General features: G+C 35.1%; 1 protein-coding gene across 2 annotated transcripts in view; it reads right to left on the bottom strand.

Moving 5' to 3' along the window:
- Positions 1-21453, bottom strand: part of BANK1 (B cell scaffold protein with ankyrin repeats 1) — a 371762-nt gene that overhangs the window by 233110 nt on the left and 117199 nt on the right. For both annotated transcript variants that reach the window (XM_058294914.2, XM_058294915.2), the window contains exon 5: positions 20073-20212. In XM_058294914.2, coding sequence (XP_058150897.1) covers positions 20073-20212 — 140 coding nt within the window. The remainder of the gene's footprint in view (positions 1-20072; positions 20213-21453) is intronic.

Genomic DNA, 21453 nt, shown 5'->3' on the forward strand with positions numbered 1-21453 from the left:
TTTCAATAATTGATGGAACAAGGAGACAGAAAATCAGCAAGGATACAGTAAAATTCAACTATATCATAAAACAAGAATCTAGAATCAACTATGATTTAATCACCATGTATAGAACACTCTACCCCAACAGAAGAAGAGGCATTCTTTTCAACTGCCCATGGAACATATACTGACATAGATCATAGCCTGGGTGATAAATAAACCTCAGCAAATCTAAAATAATTTTATCATAAAGAGCATGTTCTCCAACCACAATGAAAACAAACTAAAAGAAGAGATAGAAAACAAGAAAATCTTGAAACAGTGAGGAACTAAGCAACATATTCCTAAATTTTCCAAGGGTAAAAGAGGGGGTCTCAAGGGAAATGAAAAAAAAATACATGGAACTAGGTGAAAATGAAAGTACAACATATCAATATTTGTGGTACAGAGTTACAGCAGGGCTGAGAGGAAAATTTATAGCAATAAAAGCATACACTAGAGAACAGTCTCAAATTAATCATCTAAACTCCCACTTCAGGATACAAGGAAAAAAAGGAGCATACCAAACCCAAAGTACACAGGATGAAGGAAATAATAAAAATAACAGCAGAAATCAAAGAAACTGGGGGAAAAAAACAACAAAGAATGCCAATGTAGCAAAGAGATGATTCTTTGAAAAGACCAATAAAATTGACAAATCTCTAGGAAGACTGACAAAGAAAAAAGAGGGAAGTCACAAATTACCAATATTGAGAATGAAACAGGAGATACCACTCTAAGCCAAACAGACCTCTAAAAGATAATATTGGAATACTACAAACAACTCTACAAACAAATTTGAACACTCAAATGAAATGGACCAATTCCTTGAAAAACATAAGCAACAACAGCTCGTATAACAAGAAATAGATAATTTGAATAGTCCAATGAAAATTAAGGAAATTGAGTTCATAATTTAAAAACTCCCCCAAAAAAGAAATCTTTAGGTTCAGATGGTTTCATTGCAGATTTCTACCAAGTATTTAAAGAAGAATTAATACTAATTATACACAATTTCTTACAATTAATAGAAGCAGAGGGAACACTTGCCGATTCATTTTATGTTGCTCTAATAGCAAAATTCAAATAAGAAATTATGAAGACAACAAAATAAAACACTGCAGATGAATATCCCTTATGAATATTGATGCAAAAATGTTTAAGAGGCTATGGAAGAAAAATATGACCATATCAATTGATGCAGAAAGTGCATTTGACAAAATTCAACATGAAGTAATGATTAAAAAAAAAAAAACCCAAAAAACAAAAACAAAAACTGCCAAAATGTGGGAATGGAGGGTTAATTCCTAAACTTGATAAAGCACATCTAAAAAAAAAACCCACTGCTACCATTATACCTAATGGTAAAAGACTAAATGTTTTCCCTCAAGATTAGGGTGTAGTGCAATAAGGAAAGAGAAGGAACTTAAAGGCATACGTATTGAAAAGAGGTAAATAAAATTGTCCCTACTTGTATATGGCACTGTTGTCTATGTACAAAACCCCAAGGTCTACAAAAAAACCCACAAACGCCTAGACCTAATAACTGAGTTCAGCTAGGTCACAGAATCCTGGATAAATATATTAAAATCAGTTGTACTTCTGTATTTTAGCAATAAACACATGAATACAGAAATGAAAATGAAAAATACAGTACAATTTATAATTGCTAAATTAATAAAGTAGTTGTAAATCTAACAAAACATGCACAGGTCTTGTATGTTGAAGTAAAATAAAATGGCCACGTGCATTGGGGGTAGCTGGGAGAGACCCTTTCCAAGAAAAGATTTTCCAGATGACAAAAACAATTGACCTACAGGGACTTTCCAAGGAAATGGAACAATGAAATGTACCCTACAGAGTGGTAGGTAAGCAACATCTAGTGATAAACCAGTTTCTGTCTGGTAGAGATGGCTTATCAGAATGGACAGGATTACCATAATAATCAATGTATGTCTGCTGCCTCCTTTGTAAGGCCCTTTCCTCATGTGCAATGTAAGCTTAGCATCAGCTAATCAGACATTTCCTCAATTGCTTATGTGTTGGCCTTAAATAAACTCCCCCTATTTGTTCTTTTTTCTACATGCTTTTTTGTCTTTATTTATTTTTTTAATGTTACATTAAAAAAATATGAGTTCCCCATATAGCCCCCAACTCCCTTACCCTACTCCTCCCACATCAACAATTTCTTTCATCATTGTGGCACATTCATTACATTTGGTGAATACATTTTGGAGCACTGCTGTACCACATGGATAGTAGTTTACATTGCAGTTTACACTCTCCCCCAGTCCACCCAGTGGGCCATGGCAGGACATACAATGTCCAACAACTGTCCCTGCAGTACCACCCAGGACAACTCCAAGTCCTGAAAATGCCCCTACATCGTATCTCTTCTTCCCTCTCCCTACCCTCAGCAGCTACCATGGCCACTTTCTCCACATCAGTGCTACATTTTCTTCCATTAATAATCACAATAGTTCCAGAATAGAATATTAGTAAGCCCACTCTAATCTATACTCTATTCCTCCATCCTGTGGACCCTGGGATGGTTAAGTCCACTCCACCTCTATATCAAGAGGGGGCTTAGATTCCATATGGATGATGGATGCAATTCTCCTGCTTGCAGTTGTAGACACTCTTGGCTCCCTGGTGTGGTGGTTGACCTTCTTCACCTCCCTGTTAGCTGGCTGGAGTAAGTCCAATAAACCAGAGGGTAGGAGTTGCAGGTCTGTTGAAGTTCAGGGTCTGGCTATTACATGGACAGTCCAGAGATTCAGGTCCCCACAGCTTACACCAAACCCCAGTTAAAGTAACAGGAGAGGCTTGTGAACAAAGATCATGTCTGAGTTCAACTCCATCACACTCAGGAACACAAACTCCAAAGTAAGGCCAACTGACATGGCACTGAACTATCTGCCATGACCATAGAATCTGTGGAGCTCTGTAACCCTCAGAAGAACTAATACCTGGGCTTGTATCTACTTTGGCTGTCTCTGGGACCCTGCTGAGGTGTGTGTAAGAGCGACCCCTCTGATGACCACCCAACTCTTTTTTGGAGACTCATAGCCATATAAACTCATTTGTCCTTTCCATTTCCCCCTTTTATTTAAGGTCAAAAAGCATTTTTGACACCTGATATTACTTGTAGACTGAGATATTCTGCTGGTCTCAGTTGATCCTTTTATTCAAGGTCATTTTCTAGTTACATCAACTGGTACTTGGTAGAAATCCCTCAGCACCAGGAAGGCTCATCCCCTGGAGTCCCATGCTGTCCCATGCTGGGGGGACGGTAATGCATTTACATGCTGAGTTTGGCTTAGAGAGCGACCACATTTGAGCAACATGGAGGCTCTCAGGAGTATAATACTTAGGTACCCTGCAGCATGAGGCCTAGTTCTTATTTCAGGTGCATAGGCTCATAAGCATAGTCATTAGTATCAAGGGCTCATTGTTGGTCCATCCTTCTTTATTGGTCTTAGCCATTGCCCTTAGGGGATTGTTGCTGTTCCATTGGGGAATGTGATAGAGCTCCGCTGGCTAGGAACTCAGCACTCCCTCCACTGTCATTTTTAACTGTAACCATGATGAAAATATCCAAACATTTTTATGTGCCTTGTATACATGCCCTGGAGAACTCACTTCCAATCATGTGCCCCCTATCAATAACATTTCACACCAGTATTCCTCCCCTGCCATAGTTTCACTTCTCTGTGATCGAAAACTTCTTCGAAAATGAAACCTAATATATTGCCAGGTTCCATTAATAGTAAAAAGGAATATAGTGATGGGTTTAAAGGTTAGATATAGAATACACACTAATTTAGAAAAATTAAAGTAAAAATAAATTGGGTATCAAAAAAATTAAAACATGAAAAAGCTTTGTTTTTGATGTTTTGTCTTTTATCACTGCTATAAGTGTTGCCCTATATGTACAGTGGCAAGGCAATTTCTTCCATTTCTTCGTCAGTGTCTACATCCTTTCTTTTTCTTTTTTCTTTTTTCCTCTAATTATTAAGTTTGTCTTTACAAAGTTTTAGATCACAGTAATTTGTCTATACAATATAAGGTACTCCCACATATCCAGCATCAAACATTTTGTCCCTGCCCCAGCAATGATCTTTTTACACGTTCATATTATATTTGCTGCAACTGATGTACAGATATTGAGACAATAGCTTTCAAATATGGTTACACTTGGGTTTACATTATGGTTTACATTTTAGTCTATAGGCTTTTATACATTTTTGGTGTAATTTAATGTGTCTTATATCCATCTTTGCATAATCTTGTGGAACACTTCCATTGCCCCACAGTTAGACTGATTCCATCTATTCAATACCTCTCCCCCCGCAACTCAGGGCCCACAATGATAATCTTCATTACTTGAAGGACCATATTCAGAGATACTTGCAACAATGTTGAGGGCTTGACATGCTCAACTGCCCTAACCCATTGGGAGCCACCAATTCTCTCGAGATATAATTCCCTCTATTTAAGAACATCAGTCCTTTGCAGAATGTGGGTATACCTTCACTCTCATTGTATGGGTCTTCATCCAGTGATACAACCCACTATGACAAAATGAGCACTCACACACTCCCTAGAAGCCTGCCCTGTGTCAAATTCTCCCCTTTAAGTATCTTAAACAGGTAACCTTCCTTATTATGTTTTCAAAAAAGTTTTCTCAATATTATACTTTCAACCACATACCTAACAATCTCCTATGTTCAGATGTTCCCCCCACCTTCCCCCCTATTTCTTGGGCCACCTTACCCATCCTCCCATCCCTAGCACCCCTCAAACCTGCAAAGCCCTACCCAAAGGTATCCCTATGACCCCATTTTATTGCTTCCCTGTAAAAATAATTACCTCTAGCTTATCATAGATTTCACCCAGGTAGGTGTCAGCTCACAACCTTCCTCTAACCCCCAAATTCCTTTAAGCCTATCATCCAGTCTCCAGCTCTCTAAGACAGCTTGGTTTACTTATTTCATATCAGTGAGGTCATATAGTATTTGTCCTACAATGCCTGTGTTGCTTCACTCAACATAAGGTGTTCAAGATTCACCCATGTTATTACATGTGTTTGTACTGTATTCCTTCTTATAGCTGAGTAGTATTCCATTGTATGTATATACCACATTTTATTTATCCACTCATCTGTTGTTGGGCATTTGGGTTGATTCCAACTTTCAGCAATAGTGAATAGTGCTGCTATGAACATTGGTGTGCATATATCAGTTTGTGTCCTTGTTTTCAGTTCTACTGGGTATATGCCCAGCAGTGGAATTGCTGGGTCATATGGCAAATCTATAGCTGTTTTTTGAGAAACTGCCAAACTGTCCTCCAGAATGACTATATCCTTCTGCATTCCCACCAGCAGTGGGAAATTGTTCCCATTCCTCCACATCATCTCCAGCACTTGTAGTCTTCTATTTTTTCATAGCTGCCAACTTACAGGAGTAAGATGGTATCTCATTGTAATTTTGATTTGCATTTCCCTAATAGCTAGTGATTTTGAGCATTTTTCATGTGCTTTTATCACCAGTTGTATTTCTTCTTTGGAGAAGTGTCTGTTCAAATCTTTTCCCCATTTTTCAAATGGGTTGTTTGTCTTTTTATTTTCAAGATATAGGAGTTCTTTATATATGCAGGATATAAGTCTCCTATCAGATATATGATTACCAAATATTTTCTCCCATTGGGTAGGCTCTCTTTTCATTTTCTTGACAAACTCCTTTGAGGTGCAGAAGGCTTTAATTTTGAGGAAGTCCCATTTATCTATTTGTTCTTTTGCTGCTCATGCTTTGGGTGTGAAGTTCATGAAGCCATTTCCTATTACAAGGTCCTATAGATGCTTTCCTGTATTTCCAAAGTCCTTATGGTCTTGGCTCTTATATTTAGGTCTTTGATCCATCTTGAGTTGTTTTTTGTATAAGGTGTGAGTTGGTAATCCTCTTTCATTCTTTTACATATGGATATCCAGTTCTCTAGGCACCATCTGTTGAAGAGGCCATTCTCTCCCTGTTGAGTGGGTTTGGTGGCCTTGTTGAATATTATACAACTGTATATATGAGGATCTATATCAGAACTCACAATTCAGTTCCATTAGTCTGTGTGTCTTTCCTTATGCCAATACCATGGTGTTTTCACTACTGTAGCTTTGTAGTATGTTTTGAAGTCAGGTAGTGTGATTCCTCCAATTTCATTTTTCTTTTTCAATATGTCTTTGGCTATTTGGGGCCTCTTTCCTTTCCAAATAAATTTCATACTTAGTTTTTCTAGTTTATTAAAGAATGCTGTGTTGATTTTTATTGGGATTGCATTAAATGTGTAGATCAGTTTTGTTAGGATAGACATCTTAATAATATTTAGTCTTCCTATCCATGAACAGGGAATATTCTTCCATTTATTTAGGTCTTCTTTGATTTCCTTGAACAGTGCTGTGTAGTTTTCTGTGTACAAGTTATTTACATCTTTAGTTAAATTTATTCCTAGGTATTTGATTTTTTCATTTACTATTGTAAATGGTATTTGTTTCTTGATTTCCTCCTGAGATTGCTTCTTATTGGTGTACAGAAATGCTGCCAATTTTTGCACATTGATCTTATAACCTGCGAATTTACTGAACTCATTTATGAGTTCTAGAAGCTTTCTTGTAGACTTCTCAGGGTTTTCTCTGTATAGGATCATGCATCTACAAATAGTGAAATTTTTACTTCTTCCTTTCCAATTTTGATGCCTTTTATATCTGTTTCTTGCTTCAGTGCTCAAGCAAGTACTTCTAAGACAATGTTAAATAGAAGGGGTGATACTGGGTATCCTTGTCTTGTTCCTGATCTTAATGGGAAAGATTTTAGGATTTCACCATTGTAACAATGTTAGCTGTGGGTTTTTCATATATACCCTATATCATGTTCAGAAAGTTTCCTTCTATTTTGATCTTTTGCTGTGTTTTTATCAAGAAAGGGTGCTGTATTTTGTCAAATTTTTTCTGCATCTATAGATATCATGTGGTTTTTTTCCTTCAATTTGTTTATATGGTCTATTACATAGGTAGATTTTCTTATATTGAACCATCCTTGCACACCCAGAATGAATCCCACTTGGTCATGGTGTATAATTCATTAAATGTGCTGTTGAATATGATTAACCAGTATTTTGTTGAGGATTTTTGCATCTAGGTTCATTAGAGAGATTGGTAGTTTTCTTTTCTTGTGGAGTCTTTGTTTGGCTGTGGTACTAGGGTAATGTTGGTATCATAGAATGAGTTAGGCAATGTTGCTTTTGTTTCAATTTTTTTGAAGAGTTCAGCAAGTCTTGCTGGTGTTAGTTCTTTCCAGAATATTTTGTAGAATTCACCTGTGAAGCCATGTGGCCCAGGGCTCTTCTTAGTTGGGAGGTTTTTAATGACTGATACTATCTCTTTACTTGTGATTGGTTTGGTGAGATCGTCAGTTTCTTCTTTCATCAATGTAGGCTGCTTATGTGTTTCTAGTAATTTTTCCATTTCCTCTAAATTGTCCTTCTGGTTGGAATATAGTTTTTCTAAGTATCCTCTTATGATAGTCTTTATTTCTGTGGGGTCAGTGGTGATGTCTCCTTTCTCCTTTCTTATTTTGTGTATTTGCATCTTCTCTCTTTTTTTCTTTGTTAGTGTAGCCAAGGGTTGTCAATTTTATTGATCTTCTCAAAGAACCAGCTCTTGGTTTTATTTTTTTGAGCACTTTCTTATATTCTATTTCACTTATTTCTGCTCTGATCTTTGTTATTTCTTTCTTTCTTCTTTCTCTGGGGTTACTTTGTTGTTTTTTTACTAATTCCTCCAAGTGTGCAGTTAATTCTTCAATTTTAGCTCTTTCTTCTTTTTGATGTATGAATTTATGGCTATAAATTTCCCTCTCAGGGCTGCTTTTGCTGCATCCCATAAGTTTTGGTATGTTGTCTTATCATTTTCATTAGTTTCAAGGTTGTTATTAATTTCAAGATTTCCTCTTTGACCCACTGTTTTTTTAAGAGTATGCTGTTTAATTTCCATATCTTAGTGCAAAATCTGGGCCTCTGGCCCTTGGAAATTTCCAGTTTCATTCCACTGTGGTCAGAGAAATTATTTTGTACGATTTTTGATCTTTCTGAATTCATTGAGACTTTCTCTGTGGCCTAGCATGTGGTCTACCTTGGAGAATAATCCACATGTGCTTAAGAAGAATGTATATCCCACTCTATTTGGGTGTAATGTTCTGTATATGTCTTTTAGGTCCAGCTCCTCTAATATACTGTTCAAAGTTTTTGTTTCCTTATTGATTCTCTTTTGAGATGTTTTGCCCAAAGTTGGTAGTGGTGTATTAAAGTCCCCTATACACTATACACTATACACTATAATTGTAGAGACACCTATTCTTTACTTAGTTTTTCTGGTGTTTGCCTCACATATTTGGAGACACCCTTGTTAGGTGCATAAATGTTTATGATTGTTTGTTTTTCTTGAAAGATTATCCCTTTCACTAATATGTAGTATCTGTCTTTGTCTCTCCCAATTGTTTTGCATTTAAAGTCTATTTTGTCTGATATTAATATAGCTATTCCTGCCCTTTTTTTTGTTTATTGTTTGCTTGTGAGATTGTTTTCCAGCCATTCACTTTCAACATCTTTGAATCCTTGGGTCTAAGATATGTTTTTTGTGGACAGCATATCTGTCATATTTTCTTATCCAATCTTCCAGTCTGAGTCTTTTGACAGGTGAATTTAATCCATTCACATTCAGTGTTATTACTTTCAAGGAATTATTTATATTAGCCATATTTCCTTTGGATTTGAGTTTGTCGTATTTTGATTTTTTTCTTTCTTTGTCTTTTTAGTTGACTTACACTTTCCTCCAACTCTGCCTCTCCTGTTTTTTTCTTTCTTACCAAAGCACTCCCTTTAGTATTTCTTGAAGGGCAGGATTCTTGTCATACTCTCTTAGTTTCTGTTTATCTGTGAATATTTTGAACTCTCCATCATTTTTGAATGCTAGCTTAACTGGATAGAATATTCTTGGTAGGAAATTTTTTTCTTTTAGTACCTTGACTATTTCATACCACTTCCTTCTTGCCTCCATGGTTTCAGATGAGAAATCAACAGTTAATCTTATGGAGCCTCCTTTGTATGTGATTGTTCTCTTTTCTCTTGCTGCTTTTAGAATTTTCTCTTTGTCTTGAGCACTGCATAATTTGACAAGTATACGTCTTGGGGCAGGACTGTTGGGATTTATGCTGTTTGGGGTGTGTTGTGCTTCCTGGACATATACATCCATCTCCCTCAGTAGATTTGGAAAGTTTTCAGCCATTATTTCCTGTCCCCTTTCCCTTCTCTTCTCATTCTGGGATGCCTATAATGTGTGTGTTTGTGCATTTTGCATTGTCATTCAGGTCCCTAAATCCCAGCTGTATTTTTCCCCCTATCTTTTTATCCATCAGTTCTTCTATCTGTTTGATTTCATATGTACTGTCTTGTACATCACTAATTCTCTCTTCTGCCTCTTCTGATCTGCTGTTATTTGCTGAGAGTGTATTTTTGATTTCTTGAATTGTGCTGTTCACCATCATATCAGTGATCCTTTTGAGTATGATTGCAATTTCTTCTGCTTCTCTCCAAGTGTTTTCTTCATATTCTTAATCTCTTCCTTCACTTCATCAAATTGGTCGCTAATATATGTTTTGAGAGCTTTAATTACTTGTTAGATGTTCTTCTCCTCTTCCTGGTTTTTAGTTTGTTCATTGGATTGGGCCATGATTTCCTGATTATTGGTTTGGTTTGTAGGTTTTTGTTGCTGTCTGGTCATCATTTAATCTTGTCAGGGTTAATCAGTTCCTTAGATTCTTTGTCTAGTCTTGAGGTTTAATTAGTTGCTGTTTTTGTGTATGTGTTATGTCTTCTCATTGTCACTTTGTTCTTATTCTATTTTCTTGTTGCTGGCTAGGTTCACTTGAAGGAAAATATTAGGGCCAGGGAAAGCAAAATAAGTAAGAAAAGAAAATGTATAATAGTAGTACTGATAGTAAATGTTAACAGGGGAACCATGTGAGATCTAGGAGAATGGATATTAGACTCATGTAAGCCGTGTAGAGTTATAACAGTAAGTAGAGTACCTATAATGTGATAGCCAACTGAATATGAATTAAAAGGCCAGTGTTTTCAGGACAGAGAGAAAGAGAAAAGAAAGACAATAACAGAAAGAGTGAATAAAAGACAGAAAACAGAACAAAGGTATTAGAAATGAAAAGTCAGAAAATTGGGGGGCCAAACAAAGAGAGGTGGAACGTAAGAGAAACAATAAATGATGGAGGATAGAAAGATGTAGAGGAAAGGGGATAGTGTTGGTGGCCAAAATCAATACATACAGAAAAGAGGAAATGGAGGATGAGGAAACACAGCAGATGTGAAGCGCTCCCCGCAGCACCTAATATAAAAAAGAAGAGAAAGGCAGAAAAAGAAAAAAGGGTGGGACATAAAAGGGGGGGAATCAAGCAAGAAAAAGAGAAGAAAAGAAAAAAGAAAAAAAAGAAAAGAAAAGAAAGAAAAGAAAAGAAAGAAAAGAAAAGAAAAAAAGGGCCTTTGAGGGTAAAGAGGAAGGAAAAACCAGAAGACAAGCCGATGACAACAACAACAAAAAACCAAAGTTTCAAGCTAGGAATCCTCTCTGCAGTTAAATAAAATGCTTAGAAATTTGACATTCCCCCTTTCTCCCGTCCTCACTTCCCTCTCTCCCAGGGCAGCAGGAAAGCTGCGTGTGGGGTCCAGTAGGAGATTCAAGTGGGTCCTTCATGAACCAACTCAAAACAGAAGACAATGACTCTTTATTTCCAGTGAGAGAGCACCTACACCTCACCAGGAACCCCTAATATACTATTGGAAGCTTGGAAAGCATGTCCTACAGTCCCTCTCCCTTAGGTGTGCTGGGGGAGGGCTAATTGATATTCTGACTCCTCCTTCTCCCAGACCAAGTTTCCTATCCAAGGAAGTTTAAGTAAATTGGGCTTTCTCAGCAGATTCACCTCTTCTTTCTTCCCAGCCTCTCCCCAAGCCAGCTAGTATGCTCCTCCAAGCTCAAAAAAGGGGGGGGGGGGCAGAAAATTGAGCCCACTCACCTAACCCCTCTACGTCTCCCACCAAATCTCTTGCATTCACAGAGTCAGTCCAAAACCAGAGGGCTAGGGCAATCATGGACCTCAGGGAGCACTGGATTCAGGAATAGGAAATCCAGGATATTGCGGTCTCAAGGTATGTGGGTCTGTGGAGCATGGGTTACTGGGGCTTAGGGGACACAGACCCAGGAACCCCGCATCTGGGAAACACGGGACTTGGAAACGCCGTTGCACAACCAATAGTTTTCAGGGAACTCCGTGGCCGCCAGCCCTAGGGGGAAGGGTCCCACCCACAACTTCTGACCTCCGTGTCAGAAACCCAAAATTCTACCTCTAGCAAACACCACTTCTGTCACTGTCTCTCCAAATCAATGTCCAGACACCTCCTGCTCTGCAAGCCCCTGAAACAGACCACTCCAGCAGGACACCAACCTCACCCAGCCGTTTCTCTGAAGGAGAGATTATGAGATGCACTCACTCAGATGCCGTCTTGCCCCGCCAAAACTCCCCCTATTTGGTTTCCATGGTGGAGTTCCTTTACACAAGATATTTGAATGCTGCTCAATTCATTAATCATAAACTACCAAAACATAAAGCAAAAATATCAATATGCCCAAAACAGGTGTACAAGCCTTAACACAATTCCTATCAAAATCTCAGAAGGATATAAACAAGTTTTCTTTTAAAATTTACATGAATAAGCAAAGGAAATTATTTTAAAAACTAAGAATAAAATTGGTAAATACTTCATATACTTGGAGTGCTATGCAAGTACATATGATGTAAGTGTAACATAAGTCTCTACAATGAAACAGACTCAAAGAGTTTAAGTTGGAATAATCATGACCACAGGTTGAGCATGAATAATATGCTAGGCTTTATCTAATTTTTGCAATATCCTGTGAGGTAGATTTTTTTAATGCCTATTTTTTATAGATTCAATAATCAGAGTACAAAAAATATTCTGAAATGCCTGAAAATAAGTGGTAGAATAGGGATCCTAACTTATACCTTCACTCTTTAAGTACACTGTATATCATACCATACCTTGGAGGGAAGAATAAAATCTGAATTAGTGTTTGAGTAAAGTGAAGAAGAAATTTTGGTCCTATGTTTTCAAGGTGGCCACAGTACTTCCAAGCATCATATTCATGTTTATCCAAAAAGGAGGAAAGGGGCATGCATAAGTGGGAGGGGAAAAGGGAGATAGTGCCAACCAAATCTATTATTTTTCTTTTATTAATCATAAAAACAAAGGCTTGAAAGATGCCCCCCTCCATATCTCACATGGCTTCCTCTAGGTGCAAGGCAGTTGAATCTGTGAAACTCTTCCCAGCCCCAATAGTAAATGGTAGGCAAGGGCAAAGAGTTTGACCTTGAAGTTGTGTGAATAAACCTATAAGATCTACCACAGATACTAAAGTAAGAAGAGAAAAAAAAAATCAGGCAAAGAAAGATAGCAGTTAAAGAGAGAATGAAAGACTCATTTCAATGAAAGACTATGTGCAATGTTCACATTAGGAGATAACATCCACGAAATATTTGTGGCATTTTACTCGTTACCTTTATGTATCTAAAAGGAAAGTCAAATATTGAGCTAAAAACAGCCTGGTTCTTCTTATTATAACAAATCGTTTTACTTGTTTAAGTTTCACTAGTAAAGGGAAAAAAGTCCTCTCATTTGTTCCATTGTTCATAATGCATGCCGTGAAAGAGAGCCAAAATAGCCATTTAAAGAGGAATTTGATAAATAGTTTACTTAACATATCTTAAAGTTTCCTACTGTAGCTTGTAAAGAAAATGACAGGTACAAGAGAAAAGCAAGTATTTTCTAGTGTTATGCAGTGTTTTCTCATTTTTATTTTATGAGCTAGTACTAAATTCCATGCAGTTAATTAAGAAAAATAATATATAGGTGAATAGGCCTATGATTTTTTAAAAAAGAGCAATTTTCTTGCTATACTCAGTTTTCTAAGTTTTGAGTGAGATATTACTTAAATTGTAACATATCTGTAACTATATATTCAAAATAAGTGTAAGACTATAAAATTCAGTGTAATTATGACTTCTTTCAAATGTTTTAAATATATTATATATTAGGTATTCATATAGTTATAGAACTGCTTTAAGTAAATTGAAAATTATATTATAAGTTGAAGAAAATGAGTTTTTGATAATCTGGGAAACCTGTGTTCAAATGCCTGCTCCAGTACTCAATAGCTATATGACCTTAATAATACTTACCTGACAGAATTATTCAGAATTTTCAATGAGTAAATATTTGTAAAATCTTTAGTAAGTAATAATTCTCTCTTCTGTAAACACTATGATGTGAGTTTACAGCTATAAAACAACTCATTAAATGTAATACATAGTGATTTAGAGAGAAGTACACAAATTTATCAGTGAGGAGATCTGACTCCTGGAACTGGCTTTTCCAGTGATTGCCCAAATCCATTGGTTGTATTTGCTTTCTAAATTCCAAAATTAAGGCTAATAACACATATCCTCTAAAATAGTGAGAATATAAGTATGTCTGTTATTACATGAGGCCCGAAATGAATTGGAGAGATATAGAGATGTGAGCAATATTTAGTAAATATAAGTGATATGGCTGGTGATGGACTGGATTTATAGGGTGAGGGAATAGAAGGCATTAAGGAGATTCTCAAATTTCTGGCTTTTAAGTTGTATTTATGATGCCTTTCCTGAATTAGAGAGCAGTGAAAGTCTGGTGCTTAACAGGAAACCACATTTGGAGTATATCTTATACCTTAACTCAAGAAATAAAGAACATCTAAAAACTAAAACCTTATAAATTCAAACTTGCAAAGTATACAGAAAAAGAAAGGCTAAAGGAGCAAGGAGAAAAGCAGGAGGACGTGGTTTCCTGGAGGCTAAGTAAAATATCTGAATCAAGAAAGTGAGAGTGGTCAACGATATTAAATACTGCTGAAAATTCAGGTGAAATTGAACAAGAAAAAAGCCCACTGAATTGCCTGGGAAAAACTTCAGTATAACTGGTACATATTTGTTTATTTGTTTCTGCCTAAGGTAACAAGGTTAATGAGAGTAAATGGCAAACCACCCTACTTAAAAAAAGTCTTAGAAACTGAATCTTTCTTGCTCAAGATTTCTTTTACTTCATTTCCATTGTTTGTAGGAAGTTCACTGTACAAGAGTAATTCATAAATTATAAACACAGAGTTTCCACATCATATGAACTTTTAATTTCATTATATTATTATTGGAACTATAACTATTATTAGTAAAGAGACACAGAAGAGAGCATATTGACTTCAGAAATTGCAAATAGGCATTTTTTTGCCAAAGGGTTTTTTCAGTCTTCTAATTTCCGAAAGGTTAGTGATGACTTGTGGTGTGATCCTTTCAGGAGGAGATTCTCTAATTTTCACTAATCTCCTTGTTATGAATAATAGCTATGAAGGCATATGGTTAACTGTGTCAACATGTGCTTTCTTTATCTGGATTGTTTTAAATTGTTCTTTAAAATTAAGGATCTGATCTCTCTAAAATATTAAGTGGTAAAAGGAGAAGCCTTCACTGTAATGGGCTGAGTTATTGGTGGCACTTGTATCAGCACACATGTATCCTTTGTAAAGAGTGATCAAGGCCAATCTCAGCAAATTAGAGTAAAAGGGGACATATAAGAAGCAAGAGAGGTGTATTAGTTTGGTATAAATAAAATACGGGGATGGGAGTAGTATTTATTTCCACTGAATGAGCAGAAAACTGATAAAATATATTCTAAACAGTAGCTAAATGTAAACTAAACCATGTGGGGCCAGTGACTATGAAAATGAACTAAATTGGCTTATAAGGTGAAGAATTGGTGAGAACCAACAGCACGGTTGTTTTAATGGCTAGGTAACTGCACTCAGAAATATTTTCCCCTCGTAACAGCTGTTATATATGCTATTAAAATTAACCAATTTATTTGTTTTTCTGTAAATAAATGGATGAGAGTACTAAGTGTTACATTCCAATTTCGTGCAGTGATTTGTAACTGAGTTGAGTGTAACCATTAAGTCTGAACTACCTTAATCAGGCATAATAAAACATCTCTTGACCACTACCATAGGTAGAGACACAGATATAGGAAACGTCACTTGTTTTATTAGTAAAATACAAGCTTCAGTCGAAAAGCTTTATTCTTGTTGATCCATTTTAATAAGGAACACAATATGAATAAGTGAACCTAGAAGAAAGAAATCTCCAAATTGCATTTGATTTGTGTTCTTTCTCTACACAACTCCTCTTTCATCAGAAATATGAAACAAGTAATAAAACTGATGGAAGAGACATAAAACTCATATCAATTTCTTCTTCTCTGGAGGGAGATTTAGGAAGAAGTGCTAATAAACAGTGAAATAAAGGGTATGTGGAGAGCCCATATATTTGCAAACTAATCCTCTTTGATGGAGAGTGGTTGCAATTCCCAATATAAGGAATATTTTTTCTTGTCATAAGATTATGGTATATTTGAGATGTTAGTGACCTTGGACATCATATAGTCCCACTTAATTGTACATATGAGGAAATTCCTTGAACACTAGGGAAAGAGCTCCCATGAAATAAGTCACTGATGATTTAGTAAAAGAGAAAAATCTTACTCCTGCTACCATCTCATCCACAAGTAGTCCCAAGCCATACTGTCACTTTCTAGTAAAGGAAAAGGAAAATAAAACATGCAGTCTTTTGAAAGTAAGTGACATCTGATAGGCATTTCTGAATAGTAAACATTTCCTTACTATTTCAAAAGAAAGGAAGGCTGAAAACTTATGGATGTTATCAGTCAGTAATGAAGTATATTGACATACAGTTCATTACTGATTTACAACATCGAAAAAAGTTCAGAGCACAAGTTTCTTTATGTTTTCTAAGATCATGTACTTCCAAGAGTTCCTCTCTTTCATAAACATCAGATTCATTTATTTAATTTTACAAATAAATAACAGCATATTTTAAGAGGACAGTTTTCCTTTTTGTTTCCATCTTATCATTTATATACATATAGTATAGTTTTTCATATATTTATTCAAATAGCATTAGGGAAAAAGAAGCACATGTGTTTTATCCATTATTATTTAAACAATAATTGCCAGTTCTATCTCATGTGCCAGCACCTAACTGTGTGAAAGATACAAAGATGAAACACAAAGTTTCCATATCCTAAACAAAGGCAAGGGATTGAAATAACATAATATATTTCAAAGGAGGAAGTAATCCCAGGAACTTGGAATCATGGAAATAATCAAGAAGACTTGGTGTGATGCTGTGGTAGAAGGTGATTCTGGGAAATATTTGGGATCCTACAGCTTTGGGTGTTATTCAGAGGAGTCTGAAATGTATCCAGTGGGACACTGAAAGTTTGTAGCAAAGGAGTATCTAGATAACTCTGGTTTTGTGGTGAAACATGGTTTAGGGACAGATACCTTTGTACCTTTTATCAATAGCAGTTGATGAAAAAGGTAGGAAGATTTCCAATAACCTTCTGAAGGAGACAGAGGACTTGAAGAAATTTACCCAAAGGCTGGTCAACCTAGGTTAGGGGAGTTTCTTTATCTCCTAAAGGGAGCAATCACCTCATGAATTATTTAAGAAAGGCACTTGCTGAGTCTAAGCTTTAACTAAATGAATAAACTAATCTTATAGGAATTATTAACAACAGAAAGAAGCATGCTAGGACATTCCTTATGAAGACAGAGCTCTCTAGGTTGGTACATTCTGTAACCCAATCCTCATTTGGCTTCATACTCTATATTAAATATTTGCAGTGAGTAAACAAAAGATTGAATAACATATACAATTTTAAAACCTGGAAATAAAGTGTACCTGAAATTAAGATGAAAATAAGATTTCAGTCTATACTGTGTAAAAATGCAAATTGATGCAACAAAATTATATCTTTTTAAGTTAATAAGAAATGTAACTAAGAAGAATTATTTGGTATTATAAGCATTTCAAAAGTCTTTTAATGGATTGGATCCTAACACTTTGATCAATAATTGCTATGTTATTTTAGAATTTTGCCCTTATTTTGTTTTTATATTGTATCTAGTTGTTCCTATACAAAATGAATATTCTTGCTCCAAGATATTTCTGTAAATAAGATGAAAGTCTCAAAGGTTTTAATTATCTCAGTTAAGTAGTGGTGACTAGTATTCTAATTACTAGTAACCTGAATTCTAATTATTTCAAAAACTGGGGTTGGACTATTTTCATTTGAATGTCTCTTAAATCCATTTTTTTAGGTGATGTTCTTGAAACTGCACCTTTATGATGGTACATGTTGGTATTATCTATTCTAAAAAGATTAAATTAAATAGGAAGCAGTTGCACAATTAATTCAATTCAGGTAAAATGTTTAAGATCTAATGGTCATCGTTAAAAATAAAATAATAAAACTGGCTTTTTGATTATCATTTTTTTCTCAAATCTACAGAATGGCCATGTTGCTATATGCCCAATAGCTTTTAAATGACAACAGTCTCCTTTTGCAAACCCAGGATTACTGGAAACACACACACACACACATACACATTTTTCATTATTATTTCTTTTCTCAAATTTAAAGAAGGTACATATTTTTGTATGCCTAATAGCTTTTAAGTGTTTATAGGAAGTATCCTATTACTCATTTTTAGTAATACTGAAATCACATCTAGCATAAAAATTTATAGGAAAATTCAGGGTAGTCCTCACAAGATGCCTTTTTAGCTAAGTAGTCAGGATGTTAGAAAAGATTCATTCAAATCTGCTGGTATATGTTTTGATAAATATTCAATAATTGTGTGCCTAAAGTACAAGATATGTTGTACTTTAAACTACAGATGTTCAGCAGACTATATGCAAAATATCCAAATTTCCCAATTAAGGGGGAGCATAGCACAATAAAGAACAATTACTGTAATGTTCTACACTGGTAAATGAAAAGATCATTGTTTTACACAATTCTTTAAATAAAACCTATATGGGAGCAAAACCAAATGTCAAAAGGAAAAACAAGGGTGCTGGTAAGGAAAGCACACAGTGGGCTGGCAGGCAACTTTTGAAGCCAACCTACACTAAATCACACCAGCGGAATGCCCCTTTTGCTCCTTCCTCTTCACAGTGGATGTGCCTTTCATCATTTCAGAGAATCCACGTGGATAACCCACATGGGCCAGATTCCAGCTAATCTAGGCCAATCCCAAATCACAACTAATCTAAGATTCTATGGCGACAGGCTGAATTGCAATCTTTTCCTTCTTTCAGGTCTAAGACCCCAGGTTCTGAATATTAACCCTTTTGGGTCCCCTGCTGAAAATAGTCAAACCTCATGACCTAGTTTAAATTACATAAATGAAACCTAATCTCTTAATGTCTCTTCTTACCACGCTGTGGTCTGCTGTCACAGAGTTAACAATAATTCTCCCTGTCAGTCCTCAGACCTCAAGTTTAAAATGGCTTTTTCCTGACAGTAAAAGCCTGAATCCAGCTGTGACTATCCAGTATTTCCTTTGCAGATCACCAGGGGAGAAATCCTGAGAAGCAATGATGATAAGCCTTTCTGACCTCTCCCTTTTCACTCTCCTTTTCACTGAGGGTAAAATGAAACAGTATTTTCTAGTTATATAAAACCTATTCAAAAAGTTTCCTTTTTTATTCACTTAAATTGTAAAAGAAATCATGATTTGCACATTTATGGCATTCTGACCACAACTGTCTGGGGGCCATAAATTACATTTCATTTTCATATTATACAAACGTTTTTTTTTTTTTTAACTCAACAGCTAAACCAATGCAAAAATGTATTTGGGGACCACCTTACCTCTATGCTCACTGGATATTGATAATGCAATATATTGCTTTTATTCATCTTTTTGTTATGAATAGTAATTTTTAATGTAGAAAATAATATAGACTTTTCAAACAAATGAATAAACAAACAAAAACAAGGCAATTAAGCGGGGTTATAATCCTGATTATTTGGTAGTTGTGAAAAGAAAAGATATCTATTTCGTTCTGAAAATTTGATGGAATAAACATACAAAAAATAAAGTCTCACTTCAAGCAAACTTCCTCTCTATTGAACCTGGGACAAAAAATAAAATAAAATGCAGAAATTAAACTAATGGCTTAAAAGTAATCAAAATGTATATTTATATTCTATAATCATGAGGGCAGGTAATTCATAGCATGTATGTTTACTAGAAAAAGTCTCAAACAAGGGCCTTCTAGAAGATTAGAAATTCCTCACCAAGTCATCTTTGTTAAAAATAGTTTGACCCACTTAGATGAAACAAGCTTGGGTTTGAAAATGCCTCTTTGCATGCCTCCCCCAAAATTTTAGTTTTCCTGGAATTCCTAATAAACATTGTTAGTATAAAGCAATAGTTTTCCCTATTAAGTAATGATGGCAAGTGAAAGGAAAACAAACTGAACTTGAAAATTTGTCCATGAAAATAACAATTTCAAGGTTAACATGACTTGCTCTCTTTTTTGATGGAATTCTTGGTTTGCCTAATTCCTTAACCACAAAGCATTAGATAAATAATCTGATTTTCATTTTATTTTATGTAATCCTATCTGGATAAAGAAGAAATTCAATTGTTAAGTGTTCTCTTTATTTGTACTTTCTTTATCTGCTCTATAACAGCTTTAAAATGAACCCATTACAATATCTATTTTGTAATAGATTGGCTGTCTTCAACAGACATTATCTGGAATGTCTTGATTTAAGCAAACTAATTTATCTGCATCTATGCACCACAGAGATTGGCTTTTCCCCTTCCTATTGATTAGTAACTCATTCTTATTCTATCAACATTTAGACTTTATAACAAAGCAAGTATTCTCTTATCCTATATTCATTCTTTAGCTTAGATTATCATTATCTTCACGAAAAGATCAAGTTACCTGATGTACAATATCTCCTGGATCTGTCACTTGGAAAAGGCATCCCATTTTCTTTGCTGTTGCGTAGTATTTAATCTCCGTTGTGGCCTTTAGGATTCCATCACTGTAGACTTTCACGTTGACAGAACCAGCAGGAAAATCTTATGAAATACAAACAAATGTTAGGAGCAGAATACACAATGCTTAAGTCTTATTAGTATATCTCATAGAGAATAGAAAAGAAAGCTTTAAGAATTCATATTTTGCTAAAGTATAGCACTTAAAGTGTTTTTTTTTAATCTTAAGGTTAGAAACCATAAAATAGAATATATAATATAAATTAATGTTTTAAAATTCTTTAAAAGTTAAGAACACATAATAGAATTGTAATAAAAGCAAAGCTCTGAATCTTTTCTTCCTACTAATGCCTTTCTTTTGGAATGATATATAATGATCTTATATAACATTAGAATTTAGAAAAGTACAATTAATCATTAAAACTGAGAAGTTTGCTATTAATCTGAAGAAAATTCCTGTTAATTATAGACACGTTTCTCAAAATTGTGTTTGGAAAAAGTAGAGTTGAATGAAATTATATGACTTTTATTCAATACACTATGATGCAAAACCCTTGGGAAGGGAAGTTTCAATGCTCTACTTCATAAGTACTATTTGCACAATACATTCATCCAAAGTCTTTTGTGAACAATTTTTTCAATGTTACTGATACATTGCATTGTGAATTCTGCTGTAATATAACAACAGAGTTAAAGTTACCTATGTTGGTCTCTCTGTGAAAGAAAAACAATAAACAATCATTTCAAAAGAAAATTTATTGTGTTATTATAAAAAAAGTAAACACAATTAATTCTTTAAATGACAAACCTTAAAAGTAACAAATGTATCACACCAATATAAGGTGTTGGTGATGGCACTGTATGGGAATCCCGTACAATATATATGAATATTTTGTTAACTCACAACTTCTCAAATAAAAAAAGTAAAAGAATGAGAAAAATAGATACAATAATAATATATTTTTTAAAACTTTTGCTCCTTCATCACAGGGTATTTCTCAAATTCTCCTGGGAAACTGTCAAGCAAACATCCAAAGTTCAAAATAAGCCACTAAATAGAAGACCAAAAGCCAGTTCTGGCCTTAGCCATGTGATGAAGATTTGAATATTAAAAGGTTCTTTTAAAAACTATTACATTATTTTTAAAGAAGCTTAAGGTTAAATGAATGTTACATCAAAAATACGGGGAATTCCCATATGCCTCACTCTCTCCCCCTCTTACACTTTTCCCCATTAACAACAACTTTCATTAGTGTGGTACATTTGTTATAATTGGTGAACACATATTGAAACATTGCTGCTAACCACGGTCATAGTTTACCTTA

Source organism: Dasypus novemcinctus, chromosome 1 (genome assembly GCF_030445035.2).
Source record: "Dasypus novemcinctus isolate mDasNov1 chromosome 1, mDasNov1.1.hap2, whole genome shotgun sequence".
Lineage (NCBI taxonomy): Eukaryota > Metazoa > Chordata > Mammalia > Cingulata > Dasypodidae > Dasypus > Dasypus novemcinctus.